This window comes from Microdochium trichocladiopsis, assembly GCF_020744255.1.
Source record: "Microdochium trichocladiopsis strain MPI-CAGE-CH-0230 chromosome Unknown B0I36scaffold_2, whole genome shotgun sequence".
Classification (NCBI taxonomy): domain Eukaryota; kingdom Fungi; phylum Ascomycota; class Sordariomycetes; order Xylariales; family Microdochiaceae; genus Microdochium; species Microdochium trichocladiopsis.
The window spans coordinates 3,926,548-3,946,667 of NW_025763545.1; the positions used below are offsets into that span (position 1 = coordinate 3,926,548).

Genomic DNA, 20,120 nt, shown 5'->3' on the forward strand with positions numbered 1-20,120 from the left:
TCTTACTTTGCCTCCACAGAAAGTCAACCTTGAAAGCATGGATTTGCGGTATGAGAGAACTGGAGAGCAATACTGAGTTCCTCGCAGCGCTCGAGGCCACATCCCAAAGCTACCTGTGCAGCAGGATCGAGACTTGATGTATGGAATAGCCGGAACTTGGACCTCGAGCCTAGCAATACCTCGCCTGACGAAGGCCAAATCGAACGATCAAGGTGGCTGAAATACATCCCGAGAATCATTTACCAGTCTAAAATGCATTTGCCCTGGCGAGGCAGCATTGGGGTCGACCCCATACTGGCCACTTTCCGGCGCGAAATCTGGTGCCGGCAATAGGGAACAACATCACTCTACAAAGCTAGACCATAGCACCTGCCCTCCAGATCAAACAATCGGCCGACTGCAGAGCATCATCGAAGAATAATGTCAGTCTGAAAAGATTTCGCCAGCAAGTTCCTGATTTTTCTGGGGTAGTACGTGCAAACATAGTTCGAGCTGCGATGCCTAAAGGACGGCGCATTCACTGGACCATTTAGATGACCTCCTCTTTGAACCACGCATTGACTCGGTGATTTCCTCCACGCCACTTGATATTTCCAGAAGTCTCACTTCGGGATTGGCGAGCTGCCCGGCGAGCTTACTTGCGGAAGGCAGCGAGCTGAGCCTCCACATCGGCAGCATCACTGCGAGCCACGACCATGTCCAGTCTATATTTTTCGCCAAGGCGATCACAATGTTAGCTATTGTGCCTTTAATGACTTCAAGGTAGTTGAAGGGAGGGGAGATATATGTGCAAGCGAGCCTGACGGCGAGCTTCGAGGCTACAATGACGAGGGTCATCGGCATTAAAATTGTTGGTGTAGACTCCAGGACTCAACTCACTGTAGCAAATATTCATTAGCATTGTCTTGAACACAGAGGGTCTTTATCACAAATGCATAAAACTTACCATTTCCTTGTACTCTCTCGGAGCAAGGTCGTCGATATTGGCACGAGCGCCGCCCGGGAAGATCAGGTGGTCAGGCGAGCGACAGGCCTTGGCCCTGGCACCGCCGCGCTTAGCCTTGCGACCGGCGGTGCTGCTGAGCTCGTAGTGAGCGCTCGAGAGCGGCGCGGAGGGCTTGGCGATGCAGAAGTAGGTGCTGTTGTTGTCCTGCTTCACGACCAGATCCGCCTCGACACAGTCGGGGCCAGTGTACGCCTTGCCGACGACGCTCGTGTCCTGGCTGAAGCGGAACTCGGCGGCGAGACCCTTGTAGCCGTCGGGCAGGGTGCAGCACTCGCCAACATTCACGGAGCAACCGATGTAGAAACCGTCGCCGCAGCTGTCGGAGACCATGGCGAAGCCAATGTTTGCTTGGGATTCGGCGGCAGCAGTCGCGACCATGAAGCCGGACAAGGCGATGAGCTGGGAGGAACGCATGTTGCAAGTAGGTACGTTTTGTTGAGAGGTCAGCTGTGGTTGGAATAGTTCAATGGGTAGATCTCGTGAGAAGTGAATGGAGTGTGTAGCTTGCTGATGGACAGGAATGGCCAAAAAGACGAAGAACTATCGTGATATTTATGTTCACGAGCGACAAGTGCGTCCAATACGTCCACGGGTAGTAATGGTTTTAGAAGACTAAAACCTTGTTCCCATGCCATGAAGAGTGCATGACTGGGCAAGGATCCCTAAGCCTATCCTTGTTCGCAGCATATACGAGGACAGCACGCGTGCTGGTTTTGTTTCTCAAAAATGCGGAGTCTCACAGCAGAGCCTGGTCCTTGTGCGACCTGGTTGGCGCCATCTATTGTGAACAGCTTACGACCACCAACAGTTTCAAGCATACATTTCATCTTCTCTTCCTCCAGTATCAAGACCAGCCCTACAATAGTGTGGTGAAAGTCTCAAACAAAACTCGCAATGTCGGTCCTCAAACCTGAGCAATTCGACAACTTACACCGCAGCGATGGTCTGGTGCGGTTGAATGTTGCCTTCAATGAAATGGAAGGATCGTGGCCCGTGGGTCTGGCACAGCTGCTGAGCTCGGTGCCGTCGTGTCAAAATTGCCTCAAATGTCTATAGCTGGGTGTCGTCTGTCAGAACTAAACAGGAAAAACTGCTCTATTTAGTAGAAAGGGTCAACGAGCAAGGAATCGGCGGGAGTATCCGCCGATGGGTCTTCTACCAGCCATGGTCTCCGCATTTAACATTGGCCAGGGTATGGTTAGGCAACAATTTACCTAAAGCATGGTTATAAATTGACAGATCTGGCAGATCAGGGGAAAGAGCTAGGATCGTATCTGGGTGCCTAGACACCCCAGTTGTCCGGTTAGCAAGGTGGCTCTCAACCTACTTTGCCGTTCGACCCTTTGAGAGGCAAAAAGTCCCGAAACAAGCCAGCTCGTTTTATCGTAATGGAGATGGACAGCCGTAAGAACTTGATGCCTGGCGCTCTGATGTTAGCCACAATCCTGCTCCGCAACTTAGCCGGGTCTGAACAGCTCTGCGTTGTGCTTGTGCATGAGCGGCAGCACTGGGATATCCTCAGCGTCGGTATAGCAGGTCGAAGGGCAGTGCAGGGGCGACCGTCATGAAGTTAGCAATAAGCCAAGTCCGGATAAATCACATCGCATGCCTTAATAATGCTGTCCGCGAAGCAGCGATTCGTGCGCGGCTAAGACGAAGTTATGTTCGAATGGGCAGGTCGCTTTGAACTCACTCTGTCCATATCAGCCCCTACTTGAGCACCATCCTAGGGAAACTGCTAATCTCCCAGTCTTGCATTGTGCATCTCCCAAAGCCACCGCTTCGAGTGATACTAGACTTTAGGCAAGCTACAGAGTAGGTCAAGTTGGCCACCAGTGTGACAAGCAAGCCAAACGAGTCCGCCCGTGAACACCATCTGCTACTCTTGCTGTCGCCGTCATCCTGACGACTGTTGACATGTCCAGCCGCGGCCTCCTTGAGGCCGACGAGGTCGCAGTTCTCAGCATCTCGTGCATCGCGTCTCGGTGCAATTCTTCTTTCTAGCAGATCGACCACTCCGCATTGTTGTCGGCGTTCCATGGTACCTTGGAGGCAGGGGCAGCAAGGCTAGGATACTGGGGCAAACCTGGTGGAGGGTGTGCAATTTAGGCGTGGAAGATGGTGTTGATTATGCATATTATCGTTGCCGCGCTGAAATGCATGCAAGTAAGCTTCGGGCCACGCAGGAACACATCTTCGTATGTGTGACTACGGCGCGCGAACGTGAAGCTGGTCATTACGAGAGGGCATACCGGTGTCGTGATTCGAAAAACGCCCAGGTCTCCCACAACATCAGCGCCGAATAGCATCACAAATATTCTTGGCGGAGCCCGAATCAGTTAGATTCCCACGGTTCAAGGAGGGTCTGGGGATATGCCCACTTACGATAAAGGAGATGATGAGGTGTGTGTCGAAATTTGTGTAATGCTGATGCCCCTCCGTTACTCAAAGCAGCATGAAGATAATGATCTTCCGCATCGCTTCCAACGCCTCCCACCTGTCGAACATGGGCTGGTGACAATGCTCGGTTCTCAGCAAGCATTGACATAATCCTGAGAAGGCCAAAAGGCGTATCATGTACCTCAGCGCGCAGCCAATTCTGCTCCGTGCAAATCAAGCCCCATATTAGACTCTTGTTCATGTGCTGGCCCTGCAAAATCATTTGCGCAAGTTTCAAGGAGGTGAAAAGGGGCCTCGGACGGCTCGCCTTGCGAGACAAGTCCTGATGACTGGGATGGATGAACGGCGGGACACATCTTTGGCTGGTCACCATGTGCAGATATGACTGGAAAATATAGATAGCAAGGTCGCCATTCAGCTCCGAATCCGGACCATTGGGCGTGAGGCGTCCGAATCAGGAAAGGGAGTAAGGCGGATCTGGCAATGTTAGGATAGACAGATGTCTTTGAAAATTGTGTTGCTCGAAAGATTCAGCTTCAAGACTTTACAAAAGCTGCAATTCCTCATCGGCGTTGTGGGTGCTGAGAAGCGACATATAGGGATTTTCTGGTGCATCAGAAGGTGTCCTGTCGCTTGCATGAGACAGGTCTGTTCTTTGTAGGCCAGTTTCGTTGAAGGGGGGATTGGCTAGGGCCTTGCCGACATTGAGCAGCATGTAAGATTGCCATACCAATCATCCTTGACCAAGACATGGCACAGCGAGTCATACCCTGCAATTTCTCCCTCCCGGCCCGCGTTATCAGCCGAGGACAAGGTCGTCGTCATCACCGGCAGTGCCAGCGGCATTGGCTTCAGCATCGCACGAGCCTTTGCGGCCGCCGGGTGCACCAAGATGGCCATTCTAGCTCGAAAGGAGAATATCCTCACGAGAGCCAAAGAGTCTATCGAGCAAGAGTATCCAGGCACAAATGGTCTCGCCTTGCCAACGGACATCACGGACGGAAAGCAACTCACCATCGCGTTTACCACGGTCGCCGAGTCTTTTCGCGCTATTGACATCCTCGTTTGCTCGGCTGCGTACATGCCTGCCAGCGCCCCGGTACTCAGTCCCGAGTGTGATCTGGATAGTTGGTGGAACACGTTTACTACCAACGTCTTGGGTGTGATGAAGGTAGCCCGGGCATTTGAACCCCATGCCGCTGAGGGAGGTCAAATCTTGAACATTGCTACGGCACTGGCCACTCTGCCGCCATTGCAGCATGGTCTGTCGTCGTACGCTGCTAGCAAGGCGGCGGCAGCTAAGGCTTTTGACTGCATCGCGCTGGAGAACCCTCACTTGAAAGGTCGTTCAACGTCCGATCTCGTCTTGTAGCGACAGAGATGGCCTTCGAGAGCGGTTCTCCCACCAAGATGGACGCCTGGCCACTTTTGTGTGTGGTTGGCCAATTCGGGCCTAGGCCCAACGAGGAGAAAGATAGCGCTGCAGTCAGACGGGTGGCGCTAAGCCCAGAATGGACAAAGGGGTCCTGGTGCCGAGGCGGGGAAGGCGCGAGCCCCGCTCTTGCTGTCTCGAATCCGTCCACTCCACAACGCCAGTGCGTAGTGCCTTTGTTCGTTTGTGCCAGATCCAGCATCTTTGCTTGCATCGTCGTGGCTCCCTCGAGCTCAGCTGCCCAGCCCATCCCATCCGTCCCTTTACGACCCTTCTAGTGTGTCTCCACCAGGCCCAGAACATCGGTCCGATCCGTCGACAACAAGTGGCCCCTGGCCCATCAGCTGAACCCAGACGACAGGACGGTCCTCGTTCCGCCCTCCGCTGGCCCGCGACCCAGACGACCACGACCCCCAGCCTGCACTGCACTGGGCACACACATCTGCGGGCCAAGGCGATTTGTCCGGACCCTATCCCGCCTCTTCGCATGATCGCCTTGCCTGGCTAACGCCTGCGGCTTTCAGCTCAGCGTCGCTGGCTGCCGGCCTGCCTCAGCTCGTCCACTCTCCGCTCGCCACGCGGACCAGGCCACCCGGCCATCCAGGGGCCGAGCAGCGAGTCGCCGTTCCCCTTCCGCGTCATGAGACATTAGCCTGACCCGGTAGCAGCCACGGACCGGGCCGTGGTGTCACGTCCCAGCGGCATGGCCCCCGGAGGCTCAAAGCCCGCCGGGCCCGGCAGTGCCGGCGCCTTTGTCTTTGTCAACACCACCAGTGACAGCTCCGCGGCAGGCCACAAGGCGTCCCGCTCCGCCCGGGCCTTTGTCATGCGCAATGCCCGGGCTGCACGCCCATGGACCACCCGCAGCAAGGCATCCCAAGCAGAGGATGCAGCCCTCACAGCCGACACCCAGGACGAGGAGGACCATGCAGCAGAGGATCAAAAAGTGCTTGTCGCAGGGGACGAACCTGCCAACCGGCGAAGACCATCAGCAACTGGCAAAGCCCGCCAGGGATCCGTAGGGAAGCCACAGCCCAAGAAACATCGTCAGCAGCAACAGTCGCCAAAATCGCGTAGGCAATCATCTCTAGAGATATGTCCTCGTTGTAACCATGAACTTGGCGATGAGGGCTCTTCAGATGGCCAGCTAGAATGTGCAGTGTGCAACAAGAGTCTTGCAGTGCTGTCTGCGCAAACGGGACTCTCTGGCGAGGTCGACCCTTTCCGTATCTCCTCAGTCAGGCTGGATGGACCGACAAGCTACATGCTGGACTTCTGTAAGCCCACCGCCCCAATCCCAGGCTTTCTAACCCATGTGCTCATCCTGATTGGTGTTTTTTACGTAGTCATAAAAGCTGTCTCACCCCAGATCGTGCCCATGGCTGGCCCTGCCCTTTCCCACTCGGCTACAATCCAGGCTCACTGGATCGTGCCTTCACTTCAACAGTCAGCCTTCATGCACGCCATGCTGGGCTTGATTGCCCTCCAACTCAGCATCTTGCAACCACAGCAGACCAAGTTTCGCGGTCTTGTGCAGTACCACAAGATGCAGGCCATCAAGAAGGTGCAGCAGGGACTGAACGACCCTGGCCAAGCAGTGTCCGACGAGAATCTTGCTGCTGTCTTTAATCTCATGTGCATAGAAGAAAATCTGTTTTTGCCCGAGGTGCCACAGACTGCGGAGCTTCATGCAGACCAGCGACAAAGGGTAGCTCATATGAACGGCTTGAAGGAAATGATACGACTCAGGGGCGGCGTTCATGGGCTGGCGAGCTCAAAGATGCTGCAGCATCTAATTGTCAGGTATGTGATGGCTTTCGTGGATTCTGCGGTCACAGGCTAACTTCAAACTCTGCCAGACACACCGTGCCTCAACTTGGGATCTGTTGGCATAAGTCATATCTACTGCCTCGAGATTTGATCGGGCAGATGTATCACGGATACCCGGTATCTTCGCCATCCTATGAAAAGCCAGCACCGATGACAAACCTCTTCACAACACTCGGGTTCGATGAGAGCTTGATACATCTCGTCAAGATTATGGAATGTCTTGAGCACGACCGAAAAGCGTGGGCCAAGGCTCCAGAACGGCATGAGTGGGATGCACTCGATGTGCAGACCATCTACTCGATGATGATCTCCCATCTCATCCGATGGTACATCGAGGGTGATGACAAGAATAAATTGAGGCCGGCACAAGGACTCGTCTGCCTCTGTTTCATTCAATCAATTGCTTTCCTTGGCGGTGGCAAGGCGCCCATGGCATCAGGTCCAGTGACCGTTTTGTCACGCATGAAACGCATGTTCGATGCGGTGGACGACCCCCTCGAGGGTCTACACGGTACCGGTGTGGACCTCTGGATCGGTATCCTAGCTGTGCTCAGCTCCGATGGGCACGCCAACTACGAGGACCAGTTCTGGCAGATATACCTAAACGCTGTTCGGAACCAGGGCGACCGCACCATGGAAACTTTCGAAGACGTCAAAGCTGCCATGCACATCTGTATGTGGAACACGATGATGGATCTGCCCGCGAGGATTGTCTGGGACGAAACACCACCTCATTGGAAACGCGAGGGTGCGAGCCCGGACTCGCACAATTTGGCTGATCCCACAAATCAGCGGATCAGACTCCCACGGAGCTTGCGCCTAGGCGTACTACTGTCCGCTTCGAACCCGTATATGAATGGCCACCCGGCTGCACATATCAATGTGGAGGGAGATGAATCAGCCTACAATCTTTGATCTGATGGCAGTTGCGGTCTGCATCTGAACGGCAGGCGACGCAATGGTCTTCTGCATGATGCCTTGCTGGAAATGCAGTGGGCCTTCTGCGAACACACAAAACAAAAACACCCGAATGAGAACGACTTTTGGCGATCTTGGCAACAAAGTCGAGCGCCAACGCATTGAGCGCGTCTTTCACGGAAGCGGAAGCGGCGAGCGAGTCACTATTACTTTTGCATTTTATGTACATGTAGCATTGAATGGACAACGCGTTTGCTTCCAGTCCCGGACTTGGCGTTACACAACGCTAATCAGAAGACGTTGGCCTTGTTCTCCAAGACATGGGATCTTTATGTGGTGCAAATGGGTTGTCACACCGGCACCAGTGAAACGAAGAAGCAGTGATCAGCGTTTTGACATCTTGCGTTTCCCCCGGACCGTCAAAACACCTCACAAAGAGAAAGAGGGCGTGGTAGAGAGCGCGAGAGTGTGATATCGTCTGAGTGCGCTATCCTGTTTCCTCCCTCCTCCTTCCAGCCCGCACACTGAAGAGCCCTGCTGGCCCGGCTGTTCGTCCTGTTGCACCTCCACCTCTCTCCCTCTCTCTCACACAACCCAAGTCTCCGGGTCACTAAACGAGATCATAGCATCCGTCAACTTGAGCGCCACATTCCACCTCGGCATCCCCGGCCAGAAATTCGGAAAGACCTCGTCGCCGACCGCATTTCTGCCAGATACCACCTCGTCCGTCTCGGCCTGCCTAAGATCCATGAGGCCCAGGCTCGCCTTGGAGCCTTTAAGCCCGAACACGGTGTGCGCCCAGAAGTCCGTGCCGGGGAGCTCGTCGTATACCCCGTTCCCCTCGGGGATGGGCGGGTGGCCCAGCGTGGTGGCCTCCATGCCGAGCCAGCCAAAGACGTCGGTCGTGAAGGGGATCTGGACGGGGATGGTGGGCGCAAAGGTCATGCTGAAGAAGGGCTTGGCGCTGGGGCCGGTCTCCTGCGCGATGGCCGAGGAGAGCGAGCCCGAGGTGTCGTAGGGGTAGATCTTGACCGACTCGCCGCCGCCGGGGTGCGAGGTCCAGTCGAAGCGGGCTAGATGCTTGGGGATGTTCCAGTCTGTGTATGGGGGGAGAGAGAGAGTCAGTTCATTGCTTCTTTCGCTCAATTCATAGCGACCACTACCCGTTGGTTCTCTCCTGCACATCACCCAGCGGCTAATGATCGGGACAATTGCTTGTTCGTTCCCGGCAAACGGGGGAGAAAAAGAGAAGAAGCCGTCTGGGACTCAACTCGGTGTCTACCGAAGAAGCGGGGGCAAAAACTCACTGCTCCGTCCATTCCACGTCGTGTACTTCTGACTGACATAGATCCTCCCGATCCTCAGGCGGAGCTGCTCCACGCCCTCCTTGTCATAGCTGAACGTGCCCGGGATGACGATGAACTCGTCGTAGGGGCCCACGGGGCTGTCGTCGTACCGCACCAGCAGGATCGTGCCCAGGATGCCCCTGAACGTGCCGGCCGTGTAGTTGCCCACGGTCCGCTCGAGCGGGTGGAACGTCTTGTCCGGCAGGTCGAGGGACAACGGGACGATGGGGATCGCGTAGGCCCGGCCGGTCAGGATCCACGGCGCGGGCGCGGCGAGGATCGGCTCGGGGGACTCGTTGGTGCAGTTGTTGCAGTACTCCGCCGCGCGGGCGAGGGAGCCGGCGGTGGTGACGAGCACGAGGAGCCTTGTGGCCCAGAGGGCCGAGGAGGAGAATGGGAGGCGCATTGTTGTTGCTCTGGGGCGCGCGAGGCTCTTGACTCGGATTTCGTCTTGTCCCGTGTAAGTCACGATGCTTCCGATACCTGAAAATCAGGCAGGGACTGGCAGGTCGGGGTTGGGAGAGATCAGAGGCGAGCGGGGATTTATCTCCGTCGATCCTCTAGTCCATCAGACGACTCTTTCACAGATCATGTCTGGCCCAGGGCAGCGTATCTGATATAAATCAAGCTCGCCCGTCACGTCGATGCATAAGCCAAGGACCAACACCGCAGGCACTCCGCTGCAGGACCCGCCGAGGATACAACCTTCCAGCCGGACAGGTGCCAGCCAGGGACGTCATTGCGGGTGGGCAGAGCAGGGGGACGGGACGGGGGAGGGGGTTGATGCCATGATACCACCCATACAGCACATCACATGCCTTGGAGAGCGTGGGCAGAATGCCGAACTCGTCGGGCGTGCAAGTCGGAACTTGGAGATGTTCACAAGCAAGCCCAAGATTCGAAGATCATGCGTTTGTGAAAGGGCCCCTAAGGTAGAGCTTGTCGAGGACGCAACAACGCGTCAATGCTGTGCAACCCCAATTGTCCTCTTGGTTTGATCCCTGCTCGCCAGGGTTGGACGGGAGTAAGTCACGGATTGAACTGGACTTGGTGGTATCGACTACTATTCACCGCTGTAGGCGAACCCTCTTCATCTGCAAGGCTCCTATCTCTGCCCGCCAGGAATCACCAATGCCAAGGTACCTGTCCAAGCCGGGGAAACACAATCTACCTAGGTAATTAGGAGTTGCGCTGATCTTTATGCCGCCTCCCGCCCCTCTTTGCTCCAGGAAGAGCAAGGAACCTCGGCCCTGGCATGAGAAGCAGAGAACCCCTGGCACGCAGTACCATGCGGCCTCCAGATCCCTCCCTGTGAGTCCGCCATCTCCACGATTTGCTATCCTCATTCGAGAGCACGCCAAGCGCAGTGAGGCTTGGTACAGATTAAAGATCGTGACTGCACATGGCAATCGAGATGCGAGCAGTCCCACCCGCATTTGCCATAAGAAGTGCACGCTCGACTTCATAGGATAAATTAATTACATTTCTCAAATGTCAAGCGCTAAGATACAAGAAACATCGCTCAGATCTTATGGGTATTTCGTGAGATTTTAAATTCTGCAAACATCCGGGGTATCCATGCGTGATCAACTTCCCCCAGTTAAATTAGTGTCCTCCTGTTGCTGGGCGCCAGCGCACAATAAAGACCATCCTCCCTCATTGCGCAGCCACGCCATTTGTTTGGTTCTGCTGCACGCCATCCTGCAATGTGGCAGTCTTGTTCTCCGCAGGGTCTCCTGCCTGCTTGAAGGTTACGTGCTGCTCCTTCTTTGAGTCATCTTCGCCGGCCTTCGTCTTGCGCTCGCTTTCCGGCGTCTTGCCTGGCTCAGTGTTGAGTTTTCTCGTGTTGTAGGAGGGCGATGGCGCCTCCGCATGGAGTGTAGGTGCCTGAGAATGATCTGTCGCTTGCGCCGAACCAGGATTGTCATTAGCATGGTCAGGGTCCCGGCTGTCTTCGCCATCGCTGCCGTCCTCGTCATCCTCGAGATGAGCCTGCTCACTGCGTCGACTGGTGCTCGCTCTCGGCAGCTCAGGCAGCCAGGACCGTTGCCCCATAACTTCCTGGATGTTCTCCCCTCCTTTGATGGCTTCAATCGCCTGCTCGGCTGTGTCCACGCTCGCGAAAGCCGGCCCACGCCCCAGGGTACCCAGCTCTTTGTCTTCGTGATCCCCCTCGGGGGTCTTCTCGCGGCCTCCGAAGCGTGATTTCAAACTGGATCTGTTGTTCGCCTCCATGAGCAAGGTAGCTAGCTGTCGCATCACTTTCCAGCCACGGGTTACGCGCTCCGTCAGGTCCTTGCCTACATCTTCACCAAGGCTGCTCCATTCTTTCTGCCCTTGAACGATTCTTGAGCGACGAACGAACCGAGTCGGTAGGTTGCGTCGGCCAGCCTGCTTGACGATGCCTTTGGCTGTGTAGCCAAATGGGCCTATGATGGCAGACAGGTTCTTGAGGACGAAGCCTGTCAGACCCATGCCTACTCCGGCGACCGCCCCCTTGAAGCCATCCTTCTTGGCACCGCGGACAGGTAGTCGGACGACGCCGGTGACTCCATCATATATGCCATAGACAAATTCATTGCGCGCTGCCCTCATCCCAGACTTGAAGCCAGTTACGCGTACTGGCGGCCTGACCGTGTCATCGCCGTAAAGTCGGGGCGCGTTGTGGAAACCTTGTGCCAGTGCCAGAGCCAAATCCGCAGGTGCTCGCGCCAGTGCTTTGCCGGTGTCCTCGAAGCCGCCAGCTACTTCTTGAAAGTACTCCTCGGCAGGGTTGTCGATGCCTGCCGTGCCTGGCGTCGTGGCCGCTGTAAGCGGACCGGGAGTGTTCTGCGCTTCATCTTGTGGCTTTGGTTCGTTCGATGCGACGCCATTCTGCTCGTCGCCCGTTGATCCCTTGGCCTTCTCTCCATCATTGGGCGGAAAGGGGAACCCCTTCGTTTCGCTCCCATTCGGCTGTGCCTGTTTCGACCTTGCCTTCTCGATCCGCTCGTGGCGTCGTCTGCGTTTCTCCTCCTTCTTTTTCCTCCGCTCAGCTCGTTTCTGGCCCAGCTTTGCGAGTCGAAATGGCACGCTACCGATTCCACCAAACACGTCACCGACGGCACCGACAACCGTGCCAGCCACACCTGTTACAGGCTCGCCCGGGCCTTCAAAGTCGTTCCACTCTTTGTGGCGTAAGAGCCGCAAGCGCTTCCAAGAGATGAAGCCTTCCCTTACCGCGATCTCAGCTGCGATAGCGCTTAGTCGCAGGCTCGTGTGCCCGACCGACCAAACTGCCACTTGTTCCGGTAGGAGAGAACAGCGCATAGACCCTTCTCCAGACAGTTCGAGGTGTCGGTGGAAGGAGTGGACAGCATTCTTCGCGCCATCACCCTCTTCTTCGATAGACTTGGCAATCTTGCCAACCGCTTCGCGTGCCTCATCTGTGAGACAGTACTTGATTCCTTCAGCTAACGCCTCTGCATTGAGCTTCTTGTATGGGACGGGATCTGGTCCAGCCCGAGCTTCGCCAATCATGGAGCCCCAGAAGTGCTGGTCACCAAAGAACGGCACCACCATCGTAGGTTTGCCACACTTCAACGCTATGGCGGTTGTGCCAGCACCGCCGTGGATCACGCAGGCCCGTACTCGTGGGAACAACCAGTCGTGGGGACAGTTGTCGAGCATAAATACGTTCTCTGGCACGTTGTCCTGTCCCAGCCCGCCCCACCCTTTAGATACGAGAGCGCGGACGCCCGCGAGCTTCACAGCCTCGAATATCATCTCCGTGAAACGATCCGCATCATCGACGACGATTGAGCCAAATCCAATATAGATTGGTTCTTCCCCGGCGTCGAGAAACTCTACCAAATCGTCAGGTGGTTCAAATGTAGATGCCAGATCGAGGAAGACGAAACCTGACACATCGACCTCGGGACCCCAATCTGCGGGTTTGGGAACAAGCCCTGGGCTCCATAGATATGTGAACGGGACGTGAAGGCGATATGTTGCGCCCGGCGCCCAGAGTGTCGATACGGGATCCAACTTGAGCGTTTTCACGCGGAAATCGTTGACGAGATCGCCCAAGCCCTGCCAGACCATCATCTCAACCAGTGGATACGAAATGAAGTTGGTATAGCCAGGATCTACGTTGGACTTTTTGATCGCGGCCAAAGGATGAGGGAAAGCCTGCGTCGGGGTGTACGGGAACGTGAACATCAAATGTAGCGGGATGCCCAGCGCTTCCGCGCAGTGTATGTGGGCAAAGCTCGGTGGATTGGCAATGATTGCATCCGCGACAAAAGGCTCCTTGGTGCCCATCATCTTGCGGTTCGCGTTGTTCTTCTCGTCATCTGTGGCATTGATGCAAGCCCGCCAGAAACCATCAAACATCTCCGCCATTGCGGCCCGCCGTTTTCCGATGTCGCCGGCTTTGACGCTTTCCAGCTTCGGAATCATGCCAGGGTTCTTCACCATGAATGCCATGAGTTCTGACGGATCGCCCCCAACAGAGAAGAACTCTAGGCCAGAGTCCTTCTCAACAAAGTCGCGAAATGCTGGATGCGTGGCGATTCGTACTCGATGCCCATGTTCTTTGAGATCCTTTCCGATCCTGAGGAAAGGCTGCGCGTCACCCCGAGATCCAATGACCATTATCACAATGTTGAGTTTCGGACGGCTCGCCGCGACAGAAGTTGCAGTCGTTGCAGACGAGAGTCGTCGGCCCTTTGGTCGCTCACTGTCGTCCTTCGGCTCCTTGCTGCCAGTGACGACAGTCTTGACAGCACTCCCCAGAGCCTTTGCCAGGTATCCCGTGTTGCTTGTGTCATTTACTGTGATGTTGAGTCTACCGTCCTTCTTCGAAACCTTGCCCTTCGTCTTGTATCGGTCGTTTCCTACCTGAAATCGACCATAGCGATCATCCGTGGACTGCCTCTTGTTTTGAGACGAGCTAACACGTCCTGCTTCTTTACCCTTCTTGTGGGCTTTTCCTGTATGGTCGGTCTCTGGCTCAGACTCGGAATCCGAGGATGAATCGCTGTCTGCCCCGGGTGCTGGGGTCCATATCGCGTGATTCAGCAGTGAGATATTGGTCGCTGCGCGGTTGAACCGCGGTGGCGCGTCTGAGTCTACAGTGCTGCGCTGAGGCAGGTCTGTTACGAACTTCTTGTCGATCGATGGACGGACAGTGTTCTCAGCATTCTGATCCGTCTTGGTCGCAGCCGCCGTCATGGGGAGTGGGTTTGACTGCGTCTTGTTGCGGCCCTGCGGTCGAAGCCCATCTCGCTTGGCGGGGTTCGCATCGTTGAGGTGTACGGCGGATGTGGTCTGGCGGTTGAAATTGGCGCTTGAGGACTCGGGTGACTCAATTTGAGGAGGAACCCATGCCGGGAAGGCAACATGACCGTCGCTGTCACGCACGACATTCTTTGGCTCATCTGGAGATCCTACTTGGTCGATCTGTAGGATTTCAGAGTCTGGAGATGACTGCCGAATGGGCGCCATGGACGGCTTGTCGAGCTCGATCGGCGCCATGTCGGTGGGCTGAAACGCTACGTGTGAATGGAGCTTGTGGTGGACAGGTCAAGCTGCGAGCATGTTGGACTTGTTTCAATTTGTGCGTTTTCGTGTCGAGGGAGCGGTGTTGGGGAAGGTGGTGTGGCTGGAGAGATGGATGAGCGCGACTCAAGTGCACCACAAGTATTACTGGCGTTGGAGGGCCGGAAGGTGTCGTGTTAGGATGGTGAGACAGTAGAGGCGGATACACACAAGGAGAGGAGCATATGATGGACAGGTTCGCTGGAGGGCATGTTGTTCCAATGCAGGTATCGAGTCACGCCCAAGCCCGCCTGATTGCAGCACCGGAGTGGTGCCTCCAGGCCTGTGCAAGAGTCGTGCGCCCAGAAGGTGCGACAGGCATGGGTGTGGCCTGGTAATGACATCACTGGGCCTCGTTCGTGCCTGGCTGGCTGCGGCACATGGCGCCTGCCAGCGCCCATCCCCTGCAGAGCTCCCGTGTGGAGAGGGTGGGTAGGCTGTCCAGGGCTCATTTTGTCCGACTGCCACCAAGTCCGTGTCTCTCACTCTACTCAAAACGACATCCAGCAAGTCAACTATCCGTCCGTGTTTTCGCCTTGGCCAGAGGAGGCCTCCCCCGGGCCGTGACTTGGCATTTCTGCGCGTCACAGGTAGCGTGCTCCAGCACATCTGCACCATCGAATCTTGGACCTGGCTCCTCTGCGGCCACCTGCGCTAGCCAGCCAGCAATCACGACCCATCCAGGAACGGCTGGGGCATCCGAACGCACCACTCCGCCTCCACCTTTCATTCGCCGCAGGCAGGGGCCATGTCTCGTGCCCCGGACATAATGTCCCGGCGCTCACATTCCCGTCGTCATCCGTCCGGCCCGTTCTTGGTCCCGCGGCTGTCACTCGCTCAGACACTCATATAAGGACAAACACATCGACGATGACTACCTTAATACTTCGGCCAGGCACGACCAGGTCAATCTGACCAGTCCAGTGCTTCGTCGAGAAGCAGCGGGCAGCACGCAGCGCAAACACCGGCAGTTCGCTCCAACGAATTACATTATGCAATCTCGTCGCTACTCTACAATTAGTGGCGGGATCGGTGGGTATCTAATCGGATCTTTGTTTCGGGCCAGGCAATCGCCAATCGTTAATCGAGGCCATTAACCAGCACCAGTCGGCGGTGGTGGGAAATAGGGCGGTGTCACGGGCGTGTTGGCCAGGCTTGACGATGGTCGCGGTGGCAAAGATGGCGAGGGTTCCCGCGACATACGTCTCGGTCCAGGAGACAATCCTCTGGACGAAGGTCTTAACGGCAACGGAGGGGATCTTTCCGGTGGAGGAGCCAGAAGTCCCGGTGACGACCCCTGCTCGGTTGGGGGTGACGCTGTTGCCGGCATGATGGCTAGCGGCTGATGCTCGTCGCTGCTGCCGTCTATCGCGGCATTGCTCTTCTTCCGGTGGTGGTTGTCATACAGCTTCAGGAGCGATTTGAGCACTGCGACGTCCTCCTTGACGTCCTCGCTGTCTTCGTGCTCGTTCTTGACATCGACGCGCGACCGCAGCCGGGCGACCATCATATCCATGGCGATCTTGGGTGAAACATCCTTGAGCTCCTCACTCAGCTTCGCCTGCTCGACGTGTGCACCATTGCACAACTCCGCGACAAGCGCCTCGACCAGGTGCTGGCAGTTGTTCTCCAGCAAGTGGTACCTCGGATTCGATGACATGTGCTTGTACCCTAGCCATGCATGTTAGCACGAGCAACCACATACGCCAGTCATTCCAGCCATTCACAAGAAAAGTGCTTACCTAGCTCTTGAATCTCCTCGTGCTGCTTGATCGTCTCGCCCACATAGTGGCAAGAACCCCACGTGGCGATAAACTCTGGCGTGACCTCGTACACGCGGAAGTAGTTCTTGCCAATCATGTTGAGCGCCATCTGATCACTCATGAGGTCGTACGCCCAGCACTTGCCGAACCCGCGGTCAATCACGCAGAGCGCCCAGTGGCTGACGCTCGTCATGCTCATGCCGACGTGCCGCGCGAGCAGCTTGTACGAGCTGCGCGAGACCTCGAGCGGGCCAAAGGCAATAGGCGTCGTCACGAAGAGCACGGCCCGGTGGGTCGTGGTCGGGTCAACGACGAGCGGCGGCATCTCGCTCGTGGTGACGCCCGTCAGCTTGGCTGTAATGGTCGCAAAGAAGGCGTTGCGCTCGGCCCAGCGCCGCCGCTCCTCGGCCGCCGCGGCTTCTGCTGCCTTTTCGGCATCTCGGCGTGACTTTTCCTCCCTTGGTGACGCGGCTGTGGTCAGTATGTCTTCTCTACCTCTGTCTGCAATTTGTCACTGGTGGTGGGGTACAAGGCGGCTGCCTGTGCAGTGACCTACCACCTCTTCTTGACGAACGAGTCGGCGGCTCCAGCAGCCTTGTTGAGAGACGACACGATATCGAAGCCCATATCCGGACACGGCGTGCTCGCTTTGAGAATTGCAGGCGACAAGAGAAAGAAGATCTAGGACTTGTCAACATGGAAATCGGGAGCCCGCGCGTCGTCGCAGGCACTTGCAAGCCTCACATACGAAAGGGTCTTGGCGCGCTGACGTAATTGGCGCCCCGGCCTGCTGAGCTCGTCGACGGCGTTGCCGGCCCCCAAGCAATCCATGAATCTGTCAGCCTAGGGCTTCCGTCCAGAGTGGCCCCCCTCGTGGCGCAGATGACTTGTCCGCAGGATCGACCTAAGCGCACGTATCTAGTGAGTCCTCTCCCTTTCCGCGCACATGCACACTGATTGACAAGCAATGCCATCATCACTGTGCTGTATATGATTTCATTCCAGCAAAGAACAAAGATCTCAGGGGTGAAACTCTCGGGTCACCACATCTGGAGGCCGCCCTATTGTGGCGATGCGTGTGGCAAGGCCGTAGCATTGTAGCCGTTTTACCCAACTAGGAATAACCACGAACTTTGGCCAACTTTTTTCCGCCTGGCCAACAGATAAGGGTAAAATTAGAGTTGATTCTCTTATTTGGTCCCTGACGCACAGGCACAAGCCACTTACACCCTCTGGGCCTGGAGATCAGCTGTAGATCACCAGGGCTAGGGACCAGCTCCGATCCACTGCACCCTTCCTGTCCACAATGGTCGGGCTCCTGCTACTGATCAGTCTGGGCATTGGGCCTAGCTCTAGTCAATATCCAACCCAGGGTGTGTGCATCCAAGGATGAATCAACACAGGCGTGCTCGATGAGCCGTGACGTGAGGGCTGGCCCTTGACATGCTCGGCAGGGTCACCACCGCCCAAGGTGAGGGCGTCTCTATACCAAACATGGCAGCTATGATTCCCGGTGGCTATGATGGCCAGCCATGCCCCGCATTCTCGTGCTGGACGGACTCGAGGCTGGCCCACAAGCCGGTACACTACACTTGAAGCACCCATCATCGTCCTGTCTTCCCTCTCTGCGTACCCACTACCCACCACCCACCACCAGGAGGAGGGCTTCTCATCCCGATGCCATGCGTGCCCTCCACCTCCCCCCCTCCCTTCTATTTCTGATTGAATCATTGAGCATACCCGTCCCAAGCACAAGTCATCCAGTTCACGCCAGCCAGCTTGAGGCCGTGCCGCGCGACAAAGTCGGCAGCCGGGAACGAGCGCCTCTGGACAAACTCCTCCCCGCCGACGTCCTCCTTTGTCAGCTTGAGCCCCGCAGGCTCCTCGAAGAGCAGGAACAGGTAGCGGTGCGGTCCAGAGCTGTTGTTTCCCCAGTTCGCGTGGGGGGAAATAGTCAGTAAAGAAGAAACAAGTCCCGTATCCGCGCAGATTTAATGATTCTGGTAAGTGTAGGAAAATGGTACCGCTGGCCCCCGTTTCTCGTGAAAGCTGTGTGCGCATCAAAGAAAGGAAAGAAGAAAAAAGAGAGCCCTGGGAAAGGTAAATACAAGGAGAGAGCAACGACAAAGGGACATACTCTTCCTTCGGCCCCGGCGCCAAATACTCGGTGACCACATTGCCGTGCTTCACTACGTCCTCACCCGGCCTCAGCCCAGGCACGACAAAGTGCCGCCAGAACGCAAACTTGGGGTCCGCGGGCGTCGGCGCGTCCGGGTCGATCATTGCGAACAGGTACGTCTTGTCCCCGGCATTGCTGCTGCTGCTGCTGTCCTGGGTAGAGAGTGGGGTTGTGCCGAAGGATATGGTGGGTGTGGGTTTGCACTCGCCAGCCTTGAAGAAGTTTCCTAGTGAGACGGGCTTGTCTCCAAAGGACAGATTGAGATGGACGCTGGGTGTGAAGTTGGGCGGGATGATGGACGCAGCGGACCCGGGGACTAGGTTTGCCGTTTCGAGGGAGGCCCGCAGGGCGGCAGTGTGGTCGTCGAGGGCCATGGCTGATTCTTTTCTAGGGACGTCTTTGTCGGTCGACTTGAATTGTTTTTGTTTCAGATGAATGTGTCTGAGTATGGTAATTGAGGCTCGCGTGTCGTCAATAGCGTAGGTTGGTGTAAGTTGTTGTTGTTTCTAAGTTGTGCTGCGGGGTTGGGTGGGAGTTGGGGGTAACAGAGCGGCGTCCTACAATTCAAGTGCGATTACTCCCCAGACACATGTGTCACAGAAGAAGTCCGAGAGGTCTGAGAGGTTTCGAGATTCAGAACGAAAACACCTCACTGGCAAGAAGACGCGAAACACTTCAACACAGCTTCTCCGCACTTTCACGATGCGAAATATCCCCACAGTCCTCCCTCGGCGCAGACTCCTAGTGGTGGAAGAATTGCCTGTGGGGAATTCGAGCCTTGTTGCTTTGTCCCGAAGATGTCTTGGCGAGAGGGAGTGAGCTGAGCTGTCTGGCACAGAGCAAGGGGTTCGTTCCTATAAAATGGTGCGACCGCTCTCGAAGTTTAGCCCCGAGCGGTTCTAGATCATGGACAATGCGAAGATCTTGGGTCTTTGACTCGCAGTGGTTTTGCACCAGTGGCAGGTGCAAAGCTGATGGAAGTGGGGCAGGCATCTCAAGCCCTGGAAGACTGTCCCAAGCATTATTTCAAGTTCTCGCGTCCCAGGTCATCGTGCCAGGCAGTCCTACGTGTCAAGCAACTATGAGACCAAGAACTCTAGGAGCGTTTGACTCAGACTGAAATTTTGAATGTAGGGGGGCAGATAGTCTGCGCCACTCATAGTCTTCAGCTCCAAGTTGCCATCCTTTGGCCGTCAGTGACCGCGGGACCTGTACAAACGTCAGCATGAAGCGAACAATATGGCGGTTCGAGGACTCTCAGACTTTGTGGGATTCTAGGGAACTTGAAAGAAACCCGGTGATTGGCAGGATTTGAGTTGACAAGCAACTTGGGCATGCCCAGAAACAGTTGTGGAAAGTCGACCGTGATGAATTGAGGCGGCCATACCAGCACCGTCCGTCCTTCCCGCGTCACAATGAAGATTGAGACTCGTTGTGCGACGAGGTCCCGCTTGTCTGGCTCAAGCTACCTTTGCTGCCGTGCCATGGGGAAACAGACTCGCTACGCGGCTACGCCCGGCATAAATCAGGACTTGTACAAGCAACGTAGGGCAACGGGCTGGAAGGAACGCCCCCTTCATGTGGGCCTGCCCAACCAGTTCGAGACCGCCAGCTAGCGACAACCGCCAAATCACACAAGCAGAGCCACAAATGCATTCATTTCTGG

At 56.1% G+C, this 20,120-nt stretch overlaps 7 protein-coding genes across 7 annotated transcripts; 2 read left to right on the forward strand and 5 right to left on the reverse strand.

The window, feature by feature from the left end:
* Positions 1-467: 467 nt before the first annotated feature.
* B0I36DRAFT_77770 (uncharacterized protein) lies at positions 468-1,582 on the reverse strand. Its single transcript, XM_046163360.1, has 2 exons — positions 947-1,582; positions 468-704 (listed from the first exon to the last, which is right to left on the reverse strand). The coding sequence occupies exons 1-2, from the start codon at positions 1,418-1,420 to the stop codon at positions 678-680; spliced, it is 501 nt and encodes a 166-aa protein (XP_046017407.1). The 5' UTR covers positions 1,421-1,582; the 3' UTR covers positions 468-677.
* Positions 1,583-4,133: 2,551 nt separating this feature from the next.
* B0I36DRAFT_403910 (uncharacterized protein) lies at positions 4,134-4,778 on the forward strand (the record flags this gene model as incomplete). Its single annotated transcript, XM_046161763.1, has 1 exon — positions 4,134-4,778. A coding segment is annotated over one exon (645 nt), but the record flags the coding sequence as incomplete, so codon positions are not given.
* Positions 4,779-5,541: 763 nt separating this feature from the next.
* Positions 5,542-7,583, forward strand: B0I36DRAFT_359872 (uncharacterized protein; the record flags this gene model as incomplete). Its single annotated transcript, XM_046158207.1, has 3 exons — positions 5,542-6,115; positions 6,185-6,641; positions 6,698-7,583. 3 exons carry the CDS (start codon positions 5,542-5,544, stop codon positions 7,581-7,583), a joined length of 1,917 nt encoding a protein of 638 aa, XP_046017409.1.
* Positions 7,584-8,171: 588 nt separating this feature from the next.
* B0I36DRAFT_346284 (uncharacterized protein) lies at positions 8,172-9,338 on the reverse strand (the record flags this gene model as incomplete). The annotated part of the gene is made up of 2 exons (XM_046156442.1): positions 8,172-8,683; positions 8,894-9,338. 2 exons carry the CDS (start codon positions 9,336-9,338, stop codon positions 8,172-8,174), a joined length of 957 nt encoding a protein of 318 aa, XP_046017410.1.
* A 1,057-nt stretch (positions 9,339-10,395) lies between these two features.
* Positions 10,396-14,147, reverse strand: B0I36DRAFT_315946 (uncharacterized protein; the record flags this gene model as incomplete). The annotated part of the gene is made up of 1 exon (XM_046152935.1): positions 10,396-14,147. A coding segment is annotated over one exon (3,559 nt), but the record flags the coding sequence as incomplete, so codon positions are not given.
* Positions 14,148-15,605: 1,458 nt separating this feature from the next.
* On the reverse strand, positions 15,606-16,600 carry B0I36DRAFT_236552 (uncharacterized protein; the record flags this gene model as incomplete). Its single annotated transcript, XM_046149476.1, has 2 exons — positions 15,606-16,183; positions 16,255-16,600. The coding sequence occupies 2 exons, from the start codon at positions 16,598-16,600 to the stop codon at positions 15,606-15,608; spliced, it is 924 nt and encodes a 307-aa protein (XP_046017412.1).
* Positions 16,601-17,665: 1,065 nt separating this feature from the next.
* Positions 17,666-18,568, reverse strand: B0I36DRAFT_315950 (phosphatidylethanolamine-binding protein). Its single transcript, XM_046152936.1, has 2 exons — positions 18,413-18,568; positions 17,666-18,195 (listed from the first exon to the last, which is right to left on the reverse strand). The coding sequence occupies exons 1-2, from the start codon at positions 18,556-18,558 to the stop codon at positions 18,003-18,005; spliced, it is 339 nt and encodes a 112-aa protein (XP_046017413.1). The 5' UTR covers positions 18,559-18,568; the 3' UTR covers positions 17,666-18,002.
* Positions 18,569-20,120: the final 1,552 nt, after the last annotated feature.

What these genes read in the sequence shown, in the direction of transcription:
- B0I36DRAFT_77770 (XM_046163360.1), bottom strand. Translation starts at nt 1,420, where the DNA reads ATGCGTTCCTCCCAGCTCATCGCCTTGTCCGGCTTCATGGTCGCGACT. An exon ending in CGAGAGAGTACAAGGAAATG is followed by an intron (nt 705 to 946) that starts GTAAGTTTTATG and finishes CGAAAAATATAG; the next exon opens with ACTGGACATGGTCGTGGCTC.
- B0I36DRAFT_315950 (XM_046152936.1), bottom strand. Translation starts at nt 18,558, where the DNA reads ATGATCGACCCGGACGCGCCGACGCCCGCGGACCCCAAGTTTGCGTTC. An exon ending in GCGCCGGGGCCGAAGGAAGA is followed by an intron (nt 18,196 to 18,412) that starts GTATGTCCCTTT and finishes GGGAAACAACAG; the next exon opens with CTCTGGACCGCACCGCTACC.